At 43.5% G+C, this 20,236-nt stretch overlaps 2 protein-coding genes across 2 annotated transcripts; both read left to right on the forward strand.

Moving 5' to 3' along the window:
* Positions 1–5,565: 5,565 nt before the first annotated feature.
* LOC115678881 (probable Ufm1-specific protease) lies at positions 5,566–12,883 on the forward strand. The gene is made up of 13 exons (XM_030602354.2): positions 5,566–5,881; positions 6,437–6,805; positions 7,765–8,033; positions 8,109–8,196; positions 8,399–8,574; positions 9,769–9,859; positions 10,194–10,313; positions 10,410–10,457; positions 10,549–10,625; positions 10,923–11,011; positions 11,380–11,491; positions 11,806–11,908; positions 12,403–12,883. Exons 1-13 carry the CDS (start codon positions 5,698–5,700, stop codon positions 12,630–12,632), a joined length of 1,956 nt encoding a protein of 651 aa, XP_030458214.1. The 5' UTR covers positions 5,566–5,697; the 3' UTR covers positions 12,633–12,883.
* A 548-nt stretch (positions 12,884–13,431) lies between these two features.
* Positions 13,432–18,315, forward strand: LOC115678879 (probable UDP-N-acetylglucosamine--peptide N-acetylglucosaminyltransferase SEC). Its single transcript, XM_030602353.2, has 11 exons — positions 13,432–13,733; positions 14,383–14,602; positions 14,886–14,978; positions 15,062–15,163; positions 15,247–15,414; positions 15,503–15,591; positions 15,816–15,937; positions 16,093–16,274; positions 16,439–16,723; positions 17,550–17,697; positions 17,777–18,315. Exons 1-11 carry the CDS (start codon positions 13,531–13,533, stop codon positions 18,163–18,165), a joined length of 2,001 nt encoding a protein of 666 aa, XP_030458213.2. The 5' UTR covers positions 13,432–13,530; the 3' UTR covers positions 18,166–18,315.
* The last annotated feature ends 1,921 nt before the right edge of the window (positions 18,316–20,236 follow it).

Consider the following 20,236-nt stretch of genomic DNA (forward strand, 5'->3'; position numbering starts at 1 on the left):
CGTTCATTTTGATTTATGTTTTTCTCTTTCCCCTTTTTGCGACCGCAAACTTCGCCGGCATTTGCAACAAACAGACCTTGCTGACATGGCACGATGGCAGCCTCTCGTGGCGCCAGCTGTCCGCGTCCTACAGCCGACACATGGCCCCTGATGGAGGCCGCAGTATCCGGTCATTTCGCTGACTCTTCGGCCGTTGTTCGTTGAAAGCTACGCCATCTCGCCAGTTATATCGGCGCTTCTTTTGTGGTCGTGGGGCCCGAACGGACATGTGCTTGATTTATTTTTCTACTTTTTTTATTAGCTATTCTCTCTCTTTCTCTCTCTATTTTTATCTTTGGCCAAATTCACAAAATTCAATTTCTATTGCACAAAAATGAATATGTAACGGAAAGACCTGTCAAAATAGGTCGTAAATGATGGGCTGGGTTTCGACCAAAAAAAAATGATGAGCTGAGTTGTTATGTGGGTTAATTATATTCAACAAATGGGTTATAAATGAGTTTAGACCAAACTCTATTGGTCATAAATTGGTTTAACATGGGTGCTAAGTAGGTTCATAACTTATTTAGAGCCAATTCACATTTATGACTCTCTCTCTTGTCCTCGCTCAATCTCACGCTCGCTCCGTTCTTTTACCTTAGTTTGGATAAGGTTTTTTCGAGATTTGATTAAATATAGAAATATTTTAACAATATTTGTTGGATCCGGTATATGTTGCATGAAAATGGATCGAAACGGGTTACATTTATCAATTCGGGCTGGATCATTTTTCGACCCGACCCACTCACTTGACAGGTCTACTAATTGATTGAATTCGTGGGTCTTGCGTGGATAGTCACGAGTAGTAATGTGATCACGAAAACCAATGACGATCGTCGATGAGATTCAAAGACCTGTTCGTTATCTCTGTCGCCTCTCGCTTTCACGATAGTCTCGGCTAAGTCGGACCAAAACATTCTCGCGCTCCAGCCGGGTCAAAGGCTCGAACCCAACATCATATAATCGATTTTTCAAACAAGCAATCTCTGTGGAATGACACATGTGCATGGTAAAATGGCTACTCCCGCTTTAAATTCACAGGTGCAAAGCGATAAAAGTCGCTCGCGAGCGAAAGTTACAATCAATTCATCTTAAAAAAACAAGAGATTTGGGGAGATCAACCCAAATTTCGCATGTTCCCTTGTTATATCACGGACCGGAGATTCTCGCCGTACGCGGCCATCGGGGCCGTCGATTTCGGATTTGAAGGGGGACGAGAGCCGTCGATTCGGGATCCGGGATTTTGGCGAGAAGCAACCTCGGGACAGGAGCCACGTGGTGGGGCCCCCGCCATCGAGCAGTGGGGGGTTGGGGTGGAGGAGGGGAGGGACCAAGCGAGGCCGTGTTAGATGATGGGCCCAATGGGCCGCGCGCGCCTGGCGACGCGCGAAAGCTACGCGGCAACCCCCATCGACCGCTCGATACGTGGCGCCCGGATTCCCCGCCACGTGGCGGACTCCGGGACACCTTTTGCCCTCCCTGCACATGCAGGTGTCGTAATCACATCTCGTCGAGGTCGGGAGGACCCCTGTCGTGTCCGTGATTTTCATTAGCCAGTAATGATGAGTCTTGGATTCGCCTTTATTCGCTCCTCCTGATTTTTCTCTCTAAAATTTTTTTTTTTTTTTGTGGGGTTGGGTTTTGCTCAGAGCCAAAATCAATCCCTAATGGCTAGATCTGGCTTTTTGATTCGATATCCCACCGACAATTTCTAATTGGGTGAGGCGGAATTGCACATCTCGGTCGTTTAGAATAACAACTTTTTTTTTTTCGGCACTTTTGTCCCATGGAGCTATTGGAAAGGTGAGAGGATTAGGGGGCTTAATCGAATCGAGCAAAGGAGGGATTGGGGACGAATCGGCCCGCGATGGATGGAAAAGCTGTCGAGTGGCTAACGTTGCTTTCGCACGGCGAGCGAAATTGGGGGGGTTTTGCTTTACAATTTTACAATCCGGATATTTTGGCAGTTAGAACAAGCGCACGAGCCGCGCGCGCATGCCGACCAATGAAAATTTGACAGGCTAGTGAGCTGGGGGCGGGCTTTTGAGACTCGGTTGGCCATTTTTGGGGCCTTATTTGATATATGATCCAATTTGATGACTCTTTTGAGAAAATTGCCCCATTTTAAGGTCCTATTCAAAGTTTTCCTTTTTGTTTTTTTTCTCCAAGTTGAGATATATTGCTTTAAGATTCATAATTATATGTCGCGAGCAACGAAAAGACGGCATATTTGGAATTTTCAGGAATCGATGTTAAATCATCTACCCTTTTAGTATTATGTCAATTAAATACATTGTTTATGTCAAGAAAGCCGGTAACGGTAAGTAATAAGTATTAGATTCGATGGAAGCTAAAATTATGACGTGCAATTTGAACATTTGATATTTGACGTCTTTTACATCAAGCGATCCGTTGTAAATAAATGCATTTCAGAAGTCGTTAATAATTCACATTCTAGAAACTTACTCGAGTTGTGTGAATCGAGCTATTTAACAACATCATTCCTATCCCGCAAGACAAAAAGGGTAAACAACCAAATGAGCATCGATGATTGTACCTTGCGGCAGCGTGACTTTTAATGATCAGGGCTTAGTGCATCGATGGTGGATAGATATGATGATTTCGATTTTGTGTCAAACAAGTCAATGCAAACATAATCATGATTCGTCCAGCCAAGAGGCCTATCATTTCATGACCAAGGCAAAGTTCACGAGAATTTTATTAACAGGTGTCTCGAGGACAGTTGTTAAGCACTCGATTCAGGAAAAAGTTTGTCACTTTAAATGCATTGTCTTCCTCGTCGCGATTAAATAATGCATTTAGAGAATGTCTCGAGAACACTCGTTAACAAGACCCGACTGACAGACATCTCGAGGGGTCGATAGCTTGACGTTGCCAGGGGCGAGAGAACTGTTGGGCATGTCGATTCTCAATTATTCTGTCTGATTCTTGATTTAGACATTGATGACGTTTTAACAACTTTCGCGAGGAGCTTTTTAACTATTGATGACCTCTTATGGGGTTGCTTATCTTTGAAAGATCACCTGACTTTATTATCTGTCGTTGTTGCTTTCACAATTTTTCGCATGAATAATCTTAATTTATAATTCGTGGAATAACTTTTTCCTTTTCACATTTCGGCCTTTGTTTTTACGATAAATGTTTGGTTAAAATATTCCCATGGACTAAATTTGGGAATGAAAATTTATTCGTTAGCCGAGCGAAAATATCACCTAATTACAACACCCTCTTTTTCCTCTCGTCTTTCGAGAAAAAAGGAGAGACGATCTCGAATCTCTAAATAAAATTTGTGCCGGGATTCAATTGGTGACACACCCCGAAAAATACAGGCGCCAGAACGTAATTAAATGTAAACAAATTATGCCAGAATTGAATCGACGACGTAGCCTGAGAATATAAATAAAGACATTGTCCCGGAATTTAATCGATGATGACATGACACTGAGATGGAGATTACATACCGAATTTAATCGACGACGCAAATCGAAATGTTATAGCTATGAAAATAAATTGCGGTGCAAAACAGTAAAGTACTAAAAGATAGTAAATTTGTTTGATTTATGTCGGGTCTCTTGGTAGATGTATGGTGGTATTTATAAAGATCTAGCCATAACCGCCTTCCGGCGGTTCTCGATAGTTGCATTCTTCTAGAGGTTTCTACCGATGGCCTTCGCATTCCTCCATTTCCAAAAGTTCGGTGTTCACGACTTCACGGGCCCAATTCCCTAAAAAACCCTCAACTTTAGCCTTTGTCCTAATTATATCCCAAACTTTTTTTTGTCTCATAAAAAACCCCAAACTTTCACATTTGTCTCAAATCTACCCCATTAACTTTTCGTCTAATTTTTTAATATTATTTTTTATTTTTTTGAATTTTTAAAATTTTTATTTTCTTTTCTTTTTCCTTTCCTTTTTTCTTTTTTTTTTTTTGTTTCACCTTCAACCTCTGGCCGGTCGCTGGTCCGGCGACCGGCCAGAGACGGGGGCCGGCGAGGTCGGCCCCGCCGGCCGCTGGCGAGGCTCGGCCTCGCCGGCGTTGGGCGAGGCCGACCTCGCCAATAGCCGGCGGGGCCGAGCCTCGCCAGCCACGGCGAGGCTCGGCCCCGCCGACAACTGGCGAGGCTGAACCTCGCCGATTCTTTCGGGCGGGCCGACCTCGCCCGTTCGGCGGCCGAGCCTCGCCCGAGATCCGCGAGGGCTCGACCACGCCGATCGCTAGCGAGGCTCGGCCTCGCCGGCGTTGGCGAGGCCGACCTCGCGGCCGAACGCCGGCGAGGCCGAGCCTCGCTAGCGGCCGGCGTGGCCGAGCCCTCGCCCGATTTGGCGAGGCTCGGCCCCGCCGGCCATCGGCGAGGTCGGCCTCGCCCAAAGAATGGCGAGGTTCGGCCTCGCCAGCGGGCGGGGCCGAGCCACGCCGTGGGCGGGCAAGGCTCGGCCCCGCGGCTATTGGCGAGGTCGGCCTCGCCCAACGCCGGCGAGGCCGAGCCTCGCCAGCGGCCGACCTCGCCGGCCCCCGCCTCTGGCCGGTGGTTGAAGGTGAAACAAAAAAAAAAAAAGAAAAGGAAAGGAAAAAGAAAAGAAAAGAACAAATAAAAAATAAAATTAAAAAATTAGACGAAAAGTTAATGGGGTAGATTTGGTACAAAAGTGAAAGTTTGAGATTTTTTATGAGACAAAAAAAATTTGGGATATAATTGGGACAAAGGCTAAAGTTGAGGGTTTTTTAGGGAATTGGGCCCGACTTCACGATACTACATTTTTTCTTTTAAGCCGTTGCTTTTGTCGTACTGCATGATAATTGCCTCACGCTCTTGTCATCGACGGTTATTGACTTTTTCACAAACTCATCTTCAAGTAGAAACTGTTCCTCCAAAAGTGTCAGCTCGTTTCTTCTCAATCTCAACTGCCTTGTTAATTTTGAACTCTATAGTCCCATTTTGATGTTCTTCAAGTAAATGTCTGTTTGGTGCCTCCGTTGCCCTAATTGTACTGTCTTGACCGGTGCCCATACTGACATTTTGCTATCCGTCTATCTATATCGATAGTAACTTGATATTCGTATGTACAGTGGATGAATATTTGGATTGACCGCTAGCCTCCATGGTCGTGGACGTGATGTCACTTGCGTCACAATGCTCACGTGTTATTCACGTGATTGCTTACGCCCGTGTCGTAACCACTTGCTTGTTCACGTCGATGACTCGACTATTTTCGTCGTAAACAGTTATTTACCGATTACCCTCGTTAGAGTATCGCTTAACGGAATCGTCCAAAAAGCCTGGGTCGGAGCAGTCCGATTAGGATCGGGTCGGGCCACCGGGCCCATCTCATCATTTCAGTTCTGTAGGGGCCCACGAAAGGTCCAAAAGTTCAGGCCCAGTCTGTAAAGTGATTTGGGCCCATTTGAAGCCCAGAAGACGGGACGCCGACATTGATTTGGGCCGCTTCCGAGGCCCATTCTTCTTCTTCTTCCGAGGATCTTTCGACAAACGCACGAAGGCCCAGACAGCCTCGCCCGCTGTCCTGTCGCTCGCTTCAGTCAATCGTTATATTTCTCCGACTTCGGTTGAATTTCATGTTTTCGTCTGCACTTCCGTAGGAAACGCAAGTCGGCGGTGATCGGAATCGGATCGTCCGATGGAGATCCCCAGCATCAGAGTCTTGTGCCCGAAGCTCGTTCTCCGAAGAGACGAGCCGTGCCTCCAGTGGCTCATCGGATCCCCGTTCTTCGTCGATCCCGTCGCGATCTTCTCGACCTTCCGGTGCCTCCACTCCTCGCCGCCGGGAGACGTGCTCGCTCTGGATTACGCCAAGGAATCGGGTAATTCTCGCGTCCCGTTTCTTTTGTCGAAAGCACGAAGCAGTTTGCAGCACGAGTGGTTGAGTCCGTTTTCGCATAGAATCAGTAGAAAAGAGTGGCATAAGAAATATCAATGCATGTTTTAGGAGTTCATAATGACTCTGGCATTCAGACGACAAGGGAATTGGCGAGTTGAGTCTTGAATCAGTAGAAAAAGGCTGGCGTAAGAAATTTCAATGCATGTGTTAGGAGTTCATAGCGACTCTGGCATTCAGACGACAAGGGAAATGGTGAGTCGAGTCTCGAATCAGTAGAAAAGACTGGCATAAGAAATTTCAATGCATGTTTTGGAGTGCAGAATGACTCTGGCATTCAGACGACAAGGGAAATGGTGAGTCTAAAAAGAGCGATTCATTGTCTTGGTCCTGGGTAGTTATATTTAGTTAAATACATTTTCGGCGATAGAGCTGGAATTGGGTCTCTTAGATTCTGTCGCATTTCTCTTGGCAATTTAAAATGTGGGCATGCTGTGTTTTGGTTTTTATTCAAATCCTGGCCTTGTTTTGGATGGAGCAGAAGATCTTCAAGTGTTGCTTTTGAAGGGGTTCCGCGTAATTGGAGCACTAGTTGTTCAAAGAGATGGCAACGTGGAGCAAATGGCTAGTCATGCCGTCGATGCTGCTCGAAGGTTGCAAAAGTTTCTAGTGGCGGATGGTTTTGAAGGACAGTTGGAAAAGCACTGGACAATTGGTGCTGTTGGTGATATTGATTCTGGCGATGTTCGCTTCTTTTCCTCGAGAAGTGAAAGTTTGAACAGTCTCGAGTCTATCACGTCTGTTATATATGCCAGTGATCCTGAGGAGTATGTTTGGGAGAAAGGTTGCCTCCTCCGCTGCAAGTTACCGATAAAGTTGCCATTTTATTTTCCGGAGAACAAGACAGCTGGTAAGTTTATTAGCATCTCATGCTGACGTGTTTTTGCTGTCCTTTATAGATTGATATAGCCGATTGTTGCAGTTTGAGTCGATTCTTCAGCTTGAGTGCCCTGATAATGGTTTCAAAACACTTCTGAACCTTATATAATCGACAGGCCGAGATTGGAAGTTTGTATTGGTTTTCTTTTTGTTGTGCTAAAAGTGAAAGGCTGGTAAATATTTATGGCTAATGTTCGTGACTACTTTATTCTTACTAGGGAAGTTAGGACGTTAGCTCAGAGGAAGTTAGAAACGAACTTTTGGGATTTAAGCATGCACATTTTATCCCTGTCAACTGGAGCTTGGGAACATGCAAAATCTATGCTTCTATGATGTCGGCAATGATACCTTGTCATTTTTAGTGCTCAAAAAGTAAGTTTAAAGGGTTCATGTATACTCATGCTTATTGGGAGAAAGTTGCTTGATAAACATTAATTTGAACTTACTTTACTAGTACATTATTGGGCACTGTGGTCTTTCTGAAAAAATTGTGAAGTTGTAGTACACAAATATAGTGACAACTGACTGCAGCTATGGGATAGAGGTGAATTGGCTAGGATCAAGGTAAGAGAAAGGTATAAAAGATGGTTTTAGATAAGCTAACCTATGTATCATTGGACGAGCATATTGACAAAAGTTTGGTGCTTTAAAATGCCAGACGATGATATATTTATATATACTATAAACTTCAAAGGTGAGCATGGCAATGGGAACATTTTTTTGATGTTCTTATGTTTCGGATATGGTGTGTCCTTATGCAAGTCTTCTCATGTTGCATCTGCTACAAACTATATATAATGGTCATATCTCTTTGAACAGGATGATGGACTTCAGAGGCGTCTTTTATATTTTCTGCATTTTACTCATTTTGTGTAACTTATTTTCGGAATTCAGATCACTTACAACTTGGGGATTCTTTGTGTCTCTCAGATGCAGTGGAGATGTATCTGTCGACCGTGGGGGCAGCCGCAGATAAATTTAAAGATCCAGAAGTCACATTTATGGTGGAGACTTTAAATAAAGCAAATGCAGAAGTGCCTCAACCAGTCATCTTTCATGCTGGGGACTTAGATGTTGATGCAGATATCTCAAATGTCAAGCTTTCTAGTCAAGTGGCAGAAGATAGAGATATAAAGTCACTATCGTGTTCACATTTTTGCTTGGAAAGTAAGCCTGGAACAAAGACATTCTCGGCTGAGGTAATCTCTACTAGATATTTAGCGTGTTAGTTTTGCTAGGTCTTTTGGTTGGTTTCTAAAAGTTTATGTTCTTAGAATGCAGACATTATTGAAGTCACTTTTCTGCTTAATAGATCGAGAATGTCTCGGGAAACTGCTGCACCTGTTGCAGTGTACTTTCCAGGTATTAATGTTCCGTAACTTATGTGGCATGACTGATATGGGTTCTGAGGTATAGTTCCTAGTTTATTTCTGTGTAAGCAAGAATCTTAACTGCAGATCTTGTTTTCATAACATGTGCAGTCCAGTGATGTCTGTTCTCAAGTTTTTGTTGATGATTTTCTTTTGGGCCAGAGTTTTGTTGATGATTTATATTGTCTTTTCAGTGCTCGAGGAAACAAGACTTTCTGTTCTTGAGTTCAAGTTGGATGTGCTTTGTTATGCTCCAAAAGATCTTCCCCTAGTCAGTGCAATTTCAAAATTACTGATCCCAGGAGTTCTTGACCAGCTAACTGCAATGAAGAATGTACATGTACCCAATATTTTAAAGGAGCATCCCCAGGTAAAACCTCTCTCTCTCTCTCTCTCTCGTGCACACCATAAAACATATAGAAGCCTGTACGTGCACTCAAATATACTTTTAGGGTGCGTTTGACAACTATTCTGTTCCCGGAAACAATTTCTGTTCAAAAATGATTATTTTTTATTCCGTGCCCAGGAATAATTTCTAAGAATTTGAAGGTGTTTGGTAACTGCAAAAAATTTCTATTCTTGGAATAGAAAAAGAACAGAAATGCGTTTGGTAACTGCACAAAATTTCTTTTTATTAATAATATTTTAATAATATTTTGAATTTTTTAATATTTCTTTCTTTTTATTTTTCTTTTATTTTTCTTCTTCCCCTTCTTTGGCCATGGCCAGGTTGCTGGCGCCGGCACCGGCCACAAGCCAGGGCCGCCCTTGCCAGATTCGGTGAGGGTGGCTCGCAGCTGGGGTGAGTGCCGCCCTCGCCGGCCTTGGCCTGTGGCCCTTGCCGCTCTCGCCGCCCTCGGCCTGTGGCCGGTCGCCGGTGGCTGGCGGCCAGCGGTCGGCGACCGACCATAGGCCAGGAAGAAGAAGAAGAAGAAAACCAAGAAGAAGTAGAAGAAGAAAAAAAATTTTCTTTTCCATTTCTAATTCTTGTTCCCAAAATCAATAAGTAACTTTTTTTGCTTCTTGATTCAATTCCAAAACTGATTCTGAGAACAAATTTTTGCAAATTTGTGCCTGGGAACAAAAAATTTATCAAATAGATTTTTGTTCCAAAACTGATTCTGGGAACAAAAAAATATAAATAGTTATTGTTTGGCCGGTTACCAAACGCGCCCTTCTGATCTGAAAATTTAAAATCGCTTGTGGGTGGAAATGCATTATTCTTGTAATTACTACATAAAACTTCTAGCGAAAAAGAAATTGAGAAAAGCTTTTCGTAAACACGAGACAATTTCGGTATCAGCAAATCTCAAGACATCTATGCCATGAAAATGAAATGCTAAAATAGTCTAGTACATTGATTAGTGGCAATATTAAGTTGAGCACATATCCCTTACAAATAGCTTAAGAAAATATTTGCTAGTGCTAATTGGTCTAAAACTATGCACTTTAATTATCAGCTCCTGAGATGATTGTTTAAGAATGGACATTATACCTGAAGCCTGTTTGCTTGTTTCTTCATATTCATTTCGATTTATTCAGCGTTTGATCTTACTGCTTACAGTTACTTCCATATCACTTCAATCCTCTGGGAATGTTGCACCCAATTACAGTTATTTATGATCTCAGTTATGGAGAGACTGAAATGAGCCAAGGTAATTTTTTGTTTTCTGCTAATAAGAAAGATACTTAAAGGTGGAAAGTATTGTTGCGATGCAAAAATCTGTTGTTGAATATTTCTCTGTTTTGGGTCTCATTGCCCAATATCTTTTTTGATCAACCAAAAAAGTTTGTTCTGCTTTTACGCTAACATTTTTAAGTTCATTTGATCGAAGAGGTGACTTATTGTTTTGGTGAATGAAGAACTAGTCTTGTTATGCTTTCACAGACAGCGGTGTAATCACACGCATGGCTTGGAATTGCCAATATGGTTATATAGCAGCGACAGTGGTGGTTTTGCAAGAACTAACCAGATTTTGTATTGGACAGTTGAAGTAAGAAGATCTCTCCATATGAGACTTGGATTACCGACTGATCGACCACTTCTACGAATTTCAAATGCTCTATACTTTACAGTTGATGGTGTAAAAAGCAAAGAAAGGCAAAAGGGTAATTATCTTCTAGCTCAAACTACACCGCATTATCTTTGTTCACGCATAAAAATAGTGTGTTTAACTGCGGGGCAACAATTTTTGGTTTTATCAGGGCCTTCTTTGCTTAAAGATGTGCATATTGGCATTCCAAGCAGTGGTGGTGAGATGTTGATTAATTTTTCTTTCTATTGCTTAGTTTCTCTTGGGTCTTTTATCCAAACGAAATGCTGAATCTTTCTCTCTGTTTATAGTTTCTGGTGGAGTTACCTCTCTTGTTCAAGGTTCATATGAGTACTATCATTACCTTCAAGATGGTTTTGACGACTCGGTAATGCTATTTCTATATTTACGCAGTTCTGTTTTGCCTTTTTCCATAAAGCCACGCTGTTACTTTGAAATAGTTCTTTTGGTTCATCTTTGTCTAGCTTTTTTGTTTCCGTGTTTCCAAAAAATAAAAGAGAGGAGTGCTCAATGGTCATGTTCCTGGCTCCATTCTTTTACTTTGTGAATCCAACTTAATGAAATGAAGATTCAGATCCATCCATGTCTACATGGGCACCCCAGTTTGACGTTTTTCTATTCTTTCCTCACGAGTTTATGAATTTATGCGCATCATTCATAATAGGGCTGGGGATGTGCCTACCGCTCCCTGCAAACTATCATTTCTTGGTTCAGACTCCAATACTACACATCCATTGACGTCCCTTCTCACAGGTATGGATATCTTAGCAGTTTTGGTCCTTGTTTTGATTTCGGTGCATGCTTAGACAGAGTCTCTTTGTAATGGGTTGATATGATTGCCAGATTTTCTTTTGTCCTCTGCTTTTAGACTCTGAACTTAGTCATGCAGTATTGGCTTTTGATGCTCTTCTTGAATCTCCTTTGTCTTTTCCCTCTCCTGCGGGTTAGGCAGTTGTTGTGGGAACTCTTTTTCTGAGTACAAATATGTCTATCAGATGAGCTTCTATAGATTACCAGAGGAGAAATGATTTTATGGACTCCTTGGGTTTCAATTACTTGTCCTTATCGTCACAAATTTCTGGCTTCAGCCAATATAATGATCAATTTTCTTTGTCCTGTAGGGAAATACAGCAGTCACTCGTGGAAATTGGAGATAAGGAGCCTGCTTTCATTGGTTCTCGTGAGTGGATTGGTGCCATCGAATTGAGCTTTGTTTTGGATAAGCTCCTCGGTGTAAGTATCCCCACATGACGATCTTTTTGTATATACATCTGCCAAATATTTTTAAGTAGTACTTAGTTAAAGGAGGTGGAGATTCACATGCTTTCCCTATTGATGCCTTACTGTCTGTTTAAGTTTTGCAAAACTCAACGGTAAGTTTACAGCGTACTCGTTGAAAGTTACACAGTATTTTTTTTCTCCTTGGGGAAGAGAAAAAGAAAAAGGGAAAAGGGGGGGGGGGGGGGTGGTTATTAATTTAACTTTCTTGTTGTGTCTTTGGTTGGGAGTATGCCTTACATAAAACAAGATGTAATTATCCTGAGCAGGTTAGTTGCAAAGTGATTAATGTGAGATCCGGAGCTGAGCTACCTGAGAAGTGTCGAGAACTAGCCTTGCATTTTGAGACCCAAGGAACACCGATCATGATTGGTTAGTGAAATGCATCTATCATAATCTTTTTTTTCTTAAAAGTACTTTCGCTTATTTGACACTCAAAAGTAATCTACAATTTCCCTTCTCTTGTTTGGCAAAAAAAAAAAAAATCTCTGCAATAGAATTTTTAAGTTGAGTATTCAATGCAGAAACGGATTAATAATAGAACGGAATAAATAATCCAGTTGAATAATTTATTTGAAAAATATCTTGCCGTATTTGCAGTGCTTTTAAGGGGAAAAACGTGTAACCAAGACATTGTTAGAATGGATGAGGCGAGCTAATGGTTATGGTCCGGATGACCCTGGTTCATCTAAGCTTTTAATATTGGCAAAATATGTGGGGGATGATGAACCCAAAATGTATTTCACAGGCCGATAATGCAGATAATGACCATCAGTGTGTGGGACTTTCAAAGCAGGTCACGAGCGATGCATGCGATGGAACACTCTACTGCTTCGTCATTAGTTTGTATTGCTTTGTGTGCACAGGTGGTGGGGTTCTCGCATACACTCTTCTGGGGGTCGACTACAATGAAGCAAGCGGAGACTGCGCTTTTCTCATACTCGATCCTCACTACACTGGGAGTGATGATCACAAGAAGATTGTGAATGGTGGATGGTGTGGCTGGAAAAAAGCCGTAGACAGCAAGGGCAAGAGCTTCTTTTTACATGATAAGTTCTATAATCTTCTGTTGCCTCAGAGGCCCAACATGGTCTAAATCGAATCCGTTTCTCGGGGCGAAGTTGAAGACGTAGAAATTCTGCAAATGAGGAGGAAACTCTAGGACATCATCTCTGTGAACACCTTCAAACTATCCGTGAATAGCGGAGTAAGAGGGTAGAGATTTCGACAGACATTTCCGTTTCCTGTATAAATTCCTGGTTTTACTTGTTGCTGCGGCGTTTGTTCACTCTCGTATCGATATTTTAGCAAATTCATAGCTGAAATGACGTATCTTTTTATTCGTGATCGATAATCTTCAATAGTTTGGTAGTTTTTGATCGAGTCATGACATGTCAGTTAATTTCACTGAGCAACTTTCTGAAAATGTCAGTGAATAATGAACTCCTAGACTCTGCCTGTTCTTTGTATGCAATGGAGATGAGCGACCTCTCTTTACTTGGAGGCCATTGCTTGCTTATAGAACTCTCAGTCTTGCAATTATCCTTCCCTCCAAGAATTTGAAAATGAATGTCTCGAAGCTCCACTGTTTCTTCTTGCTGATCTCGAGTCCATTTGTCTCGCGAAAAATGAATAATTTTGAGTATATTTTCTTAAAAATGATATCTTGTATCGTCGAAGTGATTGGTCAATGAGAAATTTGTTAATTTTAAGGAAAACGGATTCTAAATTATTCGTTTTTTGCAAAAGAAAGGCAAACCGTCTCATCGCCTTCTTCTCTTCACAGTCAAATTAGAACCAATCCTGAAGGCCCAAAAATTTGGGCCCATTAATATTTCTGGGCCAAGCCCAAGTTCGTGCCCTAAGGCATTGATGTCTGACGAGCTGACCAGTCAGTCAGTCATCACCAGCAATCCAAGCGAAAACCCATCTCCTCCTCCGTCGACGACTGGGGAGGAGCGAAGAGAGAGAGTGCGCGCGGGGAAGCACGAACGATGTCGAGGACCACGCACGCCGTGCCCGTGGTGAAATCCGAGCCCGGAACGGCGGGCCCCTTCGCGGACGATGCGATGGCGGCGCCGCCGCACCACCAGCCGGCGAGGGTCGTCGTGCTGGCCGACCTCAACGTCGACCCTCCCATGTCCGACGGCGACGAGCCCCTCCCCGTCCCCGGCGCCCCGTCTCCTTTCAACTCCAGGTACGCCCCTCTCGCTTCGTGCAAGCTTACATGAGGAGGGATGATGATTCGAGTGTCATGGGCTTGAAATGGAATAGGCTCGTGACTTGTCCCGCGTGTTGCCGAGGAGCTGAGCTTGTTCTTTAATTTGATCGACGATTTATCCCTTGTTACGATAAGTACAGTGTTCGGTTAGCTCAACAGCGCTTTTGGGTTCTTCAATTCAAAGCTCCGAGACCGGTAGTTGTGAGAATTCGAAGGTGGTAAGGGGCAGTATTAGCTAATTGGTAGCCGGAAGGGTAATTTGAGACGACCTTACTGGACAAATTTGTGTAATAGCTACAAGAATCGGATGTTTGGAGAACCAATTCTAGCTCCCTCCGTAGTTTGAGGGGCATGGCAAACAATTTTCTTCCTGGGAAAAATTCGTATAGAAAGGTAGATGTAGAAATGAATTTGTAGTTTCTTGTCTCTATCTAGTGGGAGTGAGTGTGCGAATTTTTTGATCTCGATCTCTCGAGTTCCTGTGCAAGAAAGCACTGTAGGTTTAATTTGCTGAGATTCTAGCATCACCGGTGTAAGTTGTCATATTGTGCCTTTGCGGTATGAGGGGTTGCCTTCTTCTTCTTTTTTTAAATTGCTCACCGGATATGAATCGTGTATAATTTAGGTTGAACAATGATGAAAGCAGCCAAGAGAAGAGTACATTAATCTCTAAAGATGTAGATGGTGTAGAAGGTGACTGTAGAAAGCTAAACAAGTTGGGGAAATGCCGTTCGAAGATCAGTAAGGTGGAGTGCTCTCTTGATTGTGGAGGTGACGGTGATGTTGATCAGCCTTGTCAGGGGACTCCTTCGTCTCGAGAAGAAAAAGTTAGCAGTCTAAAAACCGTGAGTCATCTTCAGTTTTTATAGCCATTTTTATCTCATGATGTTGATTTTGGCGCTGGTTGCAACTGAAATATGTGGCTCCAATGGGTATTACAGAGCTATTACTTACATTTTGACGAGGCCGCGTTTATTTGCTAAACATCCTTGTTCTTGATAGTAACCTCTTGGCCAACATAAAATGGATGTGGTGTGCAGTGTTGTATGGAGTTGGAGAATTAATTTACAATCGATTCTTTCCCTTTTTCTTAATGTCCTCTGTGCTTAACTCGGTGCTTGCTCCTAGGGTTTGGTTCACGTTGCTAGGAAGATGCCCAAGAATGCCCATGCTCATTTCATACTTGGCCTGATGTATCAGAGGTTGGGCCAACCTCAGAAGGTACCCTCCTTGCATCACTTATCTAATTTCTTCTTGATGATTTGTGCTTATTGATGTATTCATGTCTCTTCTAAAATTCCTAGGCAGTCTCTGCATATGAAAAAGCAGCGGAGATCTTATTGCGTCCTGAGATCGAGATCGAGCGGCCAGAGTTGCTCTCGTTAGTTCAGATTCATCATGCACAGGTGAAGTCACCTTGTACTTATTGTTAGGTGGAGGTTAAGAACTTTGGGCTGGCTGACTTGAAGGTGGTCGTCCAAATGTGCAGTGTATTCTGTTGGAGAGTTTGGGGGATGACAACTCAGATAAAGAGCTTGAACATGATGAACTTGAGGAAATTATTTCCAAGTTGAGAGAGTCGATGCGAGCTGATACCAGGCACGCTACTGTTTGGAACACCCTTGGCTTGATTCTCCTTAAAACAAATCGTGTCCAGGTAAATATATTCCTGCTAATCATTTCCTTTCGCTGTTTTCTTTACTGAACTGACAATCAGTTTACCTTTTGAATTGATTTGTCCGTAGAGTGCTATCTCAGTTTTATCTTATTTGTTGGCTGTTGCGCCCAACAATTACGATTGCCTCGGGAATCTCGGGATTGCTTACCTGCAAAGGTGAGGTGGATCATATACTTGTTTTTGCCTGTTATCAGAAGTTTATTGTTCATAGCTATTAGTGGCATGCTTTAGCGACATCTATTGGTGCTAGGAAGGATGGGTTATTAGCACGACTTTGGTTCTTAGTTTCTATTTTGCCGAATCGAATTTTCTTTCATGTCCTTTTCTTTTGACATTTTTCCTGGACAAGGATCATGGATTAACAACTAATATTATTCCAGTGGAAAGATGGAGCAATCAGCAAAATGCTTTCAAGAATTAATCCTGAAAGATCAAAATCATCCTGCTGCTTTAATGAACTATGCAGCCCTTCTTCTCTGCAAATATGGTGCTGTTGTTCCAGGTATGTTTTAAACACTCGATTGGATTTTGGAGATACATGTATATTAGACGGTTAAGAATTGAAGCAGGATCTACAGTTTCTGGTGCATTGGAGTTAACTTCTGCTATTCTTTGGTATGTTATATGATGTTGAATAATTTTATCTAAACTTTGCAGGTGCTGGGGCAAATGCTGGTGTAGGTGCTTTAGTAGATCAGCTTACTGCTGTCAATCTGGCAAAGGAGTGTTTGCTAACAGCTTTGAAATCAGATCCTAAAGCATCACATATCTGGATCAATCTGGCAGATGCATATTATACGATTGGTGACCATCGAAATTCCAGCAAGTGCTTGGAGAAGGTGCTTATGGCCTCTGTTTGAGGTTGTCCATTGGTTTCTTTGATGAATCTCTATATATTCTAATGGAAGTCATGCTTGTTGTCTGTGCATGACTTGTGTACTATTTATCATGCAGCTTTTTATTTCCTTTTTATGAGAATGACTTCTGGCTGTTCATATTCTAGTCAGTAAAATTGGATCCCGGTTGCATGGCGACTCGATATGCAGTTGCACTCCACCGGATGAAGGATGTAGAGAGGTCTCAGGATCGTAGCGATCAACTTTTGTGGGCTGGAAATGAGATGGCTTCAATTGTGAGGGATGGAGATTCTGCAATAATTCAAGTTCCTGTTGCTTGGTCAGGGCTGGCCATGGTTCATAAGGTCCAACACGAGATTGTGGCTGCATTTGGAAACGAGTCAAATGAATTGATGGATGTAGAAGAAAGTGCTACCTATAGTCTGAAGCAGGTATTTGCTCTGGTCTCTAGTTTAGCCCTGAGATAAAGAGGTGGTGTCCTGCCTAGCTCAATAACTGTAATGGTATTTCAGGAAGCCTGCTACTTTAGTCGCATATTCTGTCAAATCTTGTGGGCTACTGGTATATTTATGTAATTTATGTAGCGCTGTAACTGGATCCAAGTGGGTTGTTTTTCTTTTTGGAAACAATGTCCTGTCAGGTTATGTTGAGGTCTAGCTGTAGTAGATTTGCTCAAAAAAGGTCTTATATTGAAGTTAAAGCAGCGTACAAAATGAAAATATGAGTTGGGTAAAGTATTTTAATTAGCTCCATCTCTTACAGTCAACTCTCTTCCTGTCGAGTTTGCTATTCATGATAGGAACAATCACATCCTTAACTATGCCTCAATCTTCAATTGGCTACAGTATGGATATATACATTTGTTTTTAAATAAATTAAGCTTGCAGTTTTACTTGTTTATCTTTGAAGTATAAGGTTACTACTTCATTCTACTTTTTCTATTCTTTGATGTTTGTTTTGATGTTTGTTTGGAGATACTAGGAAATCAATGAAGTTCTTTGAATTATTTCTTGCTGAGACCACCGCACCGCTCATATGATTGCTGCCTGGCAATTAGTGGAAATGAGTTAAATGCATCCCTTGGCGTGAATAGATTGGGTTTTATCTTTTTTGAGTGGAGATTGTTTTGTGCTCACTAAAATCAAAATCAGAGCATACATGTTCTTTCATATTAATTTTGGCCCCATTCATGTTTTAGTTTGTCTTGGTTCAGCCTTTTCACCTTTTTCCTGACTCCCATGTCTTTGAATAAACTAGGCCGTAGCAGAGGAACCTGATGAAGCTGTCCATTGGCACCAGCTTGGCCTCCATAGTCTTTGCACTAGACAATTCAAAGCATCACAAAAGTACCTCAAAGCTGCGGTTGCTCGCATGAGAGAATGCAGCTGTGCGTGGTCAAATTTAGGTACAGTTTGTCGCAATTTGTGTCTCCCTTAATTGCTTTGGTAAACTATACTCTTCATGTTTTAATTGTTTATGGCCAGGTATCTCTCTGCATTTGTCTGAGGAGCCATCACAAGCTGAGGTAGTATACAAGCGCGCTTTGGCACTGACGGGAGCTGAGCACGTGCATACTATATTTTCCAACCTCGGAAATCTCTACCGGCATCTTAGACAGTATGGACGAGCCAGGGCAATGTTTGCGAAGTCTCTTGAACTCCGCCCTGGATATGCCCCTGCATTCAACAACTTGGGTCTCGTGTTTGTTGCCGAGGGAAAATGGGAAGAGGCCCAATATTGTTTCAGCCAAGCTCTACAGGCTGACCCCTTGCTAGATGCAGCGAAGTCCAACACGATTAAAGCAGCGGCGATGTCTAGACTTTGTGCAAGCTTGTCGTCATGTATCATTCAAGATCGAAACATGCCACAGTGAGAAAGAACAAGACTTTCTCGTGTAAATAGGATGTAAATTCTTTGGCGCAGTGCTCTGTTCAACGCATAGTCATATATTTGTTCCGAAATCACATGCTTCCCGTATGTTGTAAGAGATGATCTAATTAATCTGTCGTCTCATTTCTTTTAACTTCGTGCACGAGCTTCCAATATAACTTCTTAGCGTTTACATTAATCATAGGATGGTGCTGTACGGCAGAGCTTTTAGTCCAAACTTTTCCGTCGACTCGCTGGTATTCGTGCAAGAAGATGGTTATTTTCACTGCTTTGTGCTTAGCAATCGCAAGCATTCTTTGATCTAACGATTGGAAATTGGTAGCTGGCAGTTTCTCTTTAGAGCTTGTCAACTAGATCCATGCTATTTTTCTTTTATGAGACGCAGAATTTTATGGGAATCAACGTTGATATGGTCTAGAGCCACTCTCACTTCAATAACTAGTCTGAGTGCCATTGTCTATAGCCTCAGATCAATGAAATGTAAAGTAGAGTCACGGCAGATTGAGAGAAGTCTTTGGAAACCGTCTATTTCGCAGAAAATTATTTTTGGAAAATATTTATCTCAGTTTTCCGCCTTTTGTTCGTTTAGGGAAATAAGTCAATTAAATATCCGTGCTTAAATTTTGAAAAATGATTTTCTCTTTAAAAATCGGAGATTATTTTCCAAAATATAAATAGGTATCGGTGTTTGAATCCGAAACTCTAAATTTGGGCATGGAAACCCTTACGTTGGCTCTTGAGTCCTCACGTCCTAGACTAGGTCTTTGGCGCCTAGGCCCGGTTCCATTGAGGTCGAGCCTGTGACTTTAGTGCTTGTGCCCGGATCTTGGTGCCCTTGCTCGGGTCCATTGAGGTTGAGCCCTGGACCCCATTGCTTGTACCCAGGCCCTCGGCACCTATGCTCGGGTCCATCAAGGCTGGGCCCAAAGCATCAGCAACCAGACCCAAGTCTACAAAGGTTGAGCATGGGATCCTGGTAGATGATCTCAGATCCCTAACACTTGCACCTGGATCCATAAAGGTCGTGCTTGGGCCAACAAAGGTCCATCGAGGTTGCGCTTAGGACCCCGGTACTTGCGACCCAGGTGCTCGTGCCTCAATCTTGGCACTCAGGTTGGGGGTCCATTGCAGCCGGACCTGGGATTCTAATGCCCATACCAGGTTCCTCGGCTGTCCATGTGCAAATTACTAGCGCTGGAATAGAGTATTTTTGTTTAGGAAGAGAAAAAACTACCAAAAACCCCAAACTTTATCATTTGTGACACATTTACCCTAGAACTTTTTGTAGCCAAGAAAACCCCAAACTATAACTTCAGTGACACATTTACCCCAAATATCTTTGTAACCTAGAGGGCATTTTAGTCTTTTTCCCCTTTTCTATTTTTTTTTTCTTTTTTAGGCCGAGGTCGCCGGCGAGGGCGAGGGACCTCGCCAGCCCGCTCTGTGCGAGGCCCCATGCTTAGGCGTCGGCCGAGCGGCCCTCGCTCGCCGTGAGATCAGGCGAGGACCCTCGCCCCGCCCGCGAGGCGAAGGTTCGCCCTCGCTACAGAGCGCGAGGCGGACGACCAAGCGGCGTTGGGCGCAAGCGACCCTCGCCGTCGCCGGCCGGCGGGGGATCTCGCCCGCCTGGCGAGGCGATGATGAGCCGCCTCGCCTCAAGGTGAGTAAGGCTGCCCTGGCCGGCGTTAGGCGAGGCTCGCTCGCCAGATCGTCAGCTGCCCTCGCGGCTGGCGGCGAGAGTCCCCACTCGCCACCGGGCTGAGGCGAGGCGGCGCAGACGCCGCCTCGCTCGCCCGAGCGAGGGCTAGTGGACCCTCGCCCCACCCAAAGCGGGCGAGAGGAAAGCCCTCGCCGGGCATGGCGGGCAGCCCTCGCCACGCCGGGCGAGTGGCCTTCGCTCGCTGAGGCGGGAGTCCCCTCTTCAAGCCACGCCGGCGAGGCGAGGGCATGCTCGCCCAACGCGGCTAGGACAGGCGCCTCGCTTGGGTGGCGAGGGTCTCGTCAGATCCCGCCGGGAGGTCGGGAGACCTCGTCGGCGAGGCGGACTTGGGAAA

The sequence above is a fragment of the Syzygium oleosum genome, unplaced genomic scaffold, assembly GCF_021117445.2.
Source record: "Syzygium oleosum isolate NSW1041296 unplaced genomic scaffold, Sole_v2.1 Sole_v2.17, whole genome shotgun sequence".
Lineage (NCBI taxonomy): Eukaryota > Viridiplantae > Streptophyta > Magnoliopsida > Myrtales > Myrtaceae > Syzygium > Syzygium oleosum.

Excerpts from the sequence above, each read along its gene's own strand:
- LOC115678879 (XM_030602353.2), top strand. The coding sequence starts at position 13,531 with ATGTCGAGGACCACGCACGCCGTGCCCGTGGTGAAATCCGAGCCCGGA. Across the intron at positions 14,603-14,885 it reads AAGTTAGCAGTCTAAAAACC|GGTTTGGTTCACGTTGCTAG; the intron begins GTGAGTCATCTT and ends GCTTGCTCCTAG. Across the intron at positions 16,724-17,549 it reads CTACCTATAGTCTGAAGCAG|GCCGTAGCAGAGGAACCTGA; the intron begins GTATTTGCTCTG and ends TGAATAAACTAG.
- LOC115678881 (XM_030602354.2), top strand. The coding sequence starts at position 5,698 with ATGGAGATCCCCAGCATCAGAGTCTTGTGCCCGAAGCTCGTTCTCCGA. Across the intron at positions 10,458-10,548 it reads TGGCATTCCAAGCAGTGGTG|TTTCTGGTGGAGTTACCTCT; the intron begins GTGAGATGTTGA and ends CTCTGTTTATAG. Across the intron at positions 11,012-11,379 it reads ATTGACGTCCCTTCTCACAG|GGAAATACAGCAGTCACTCG; the intron begins GTATGGATATCT and ends TTTGTCCTGTAG.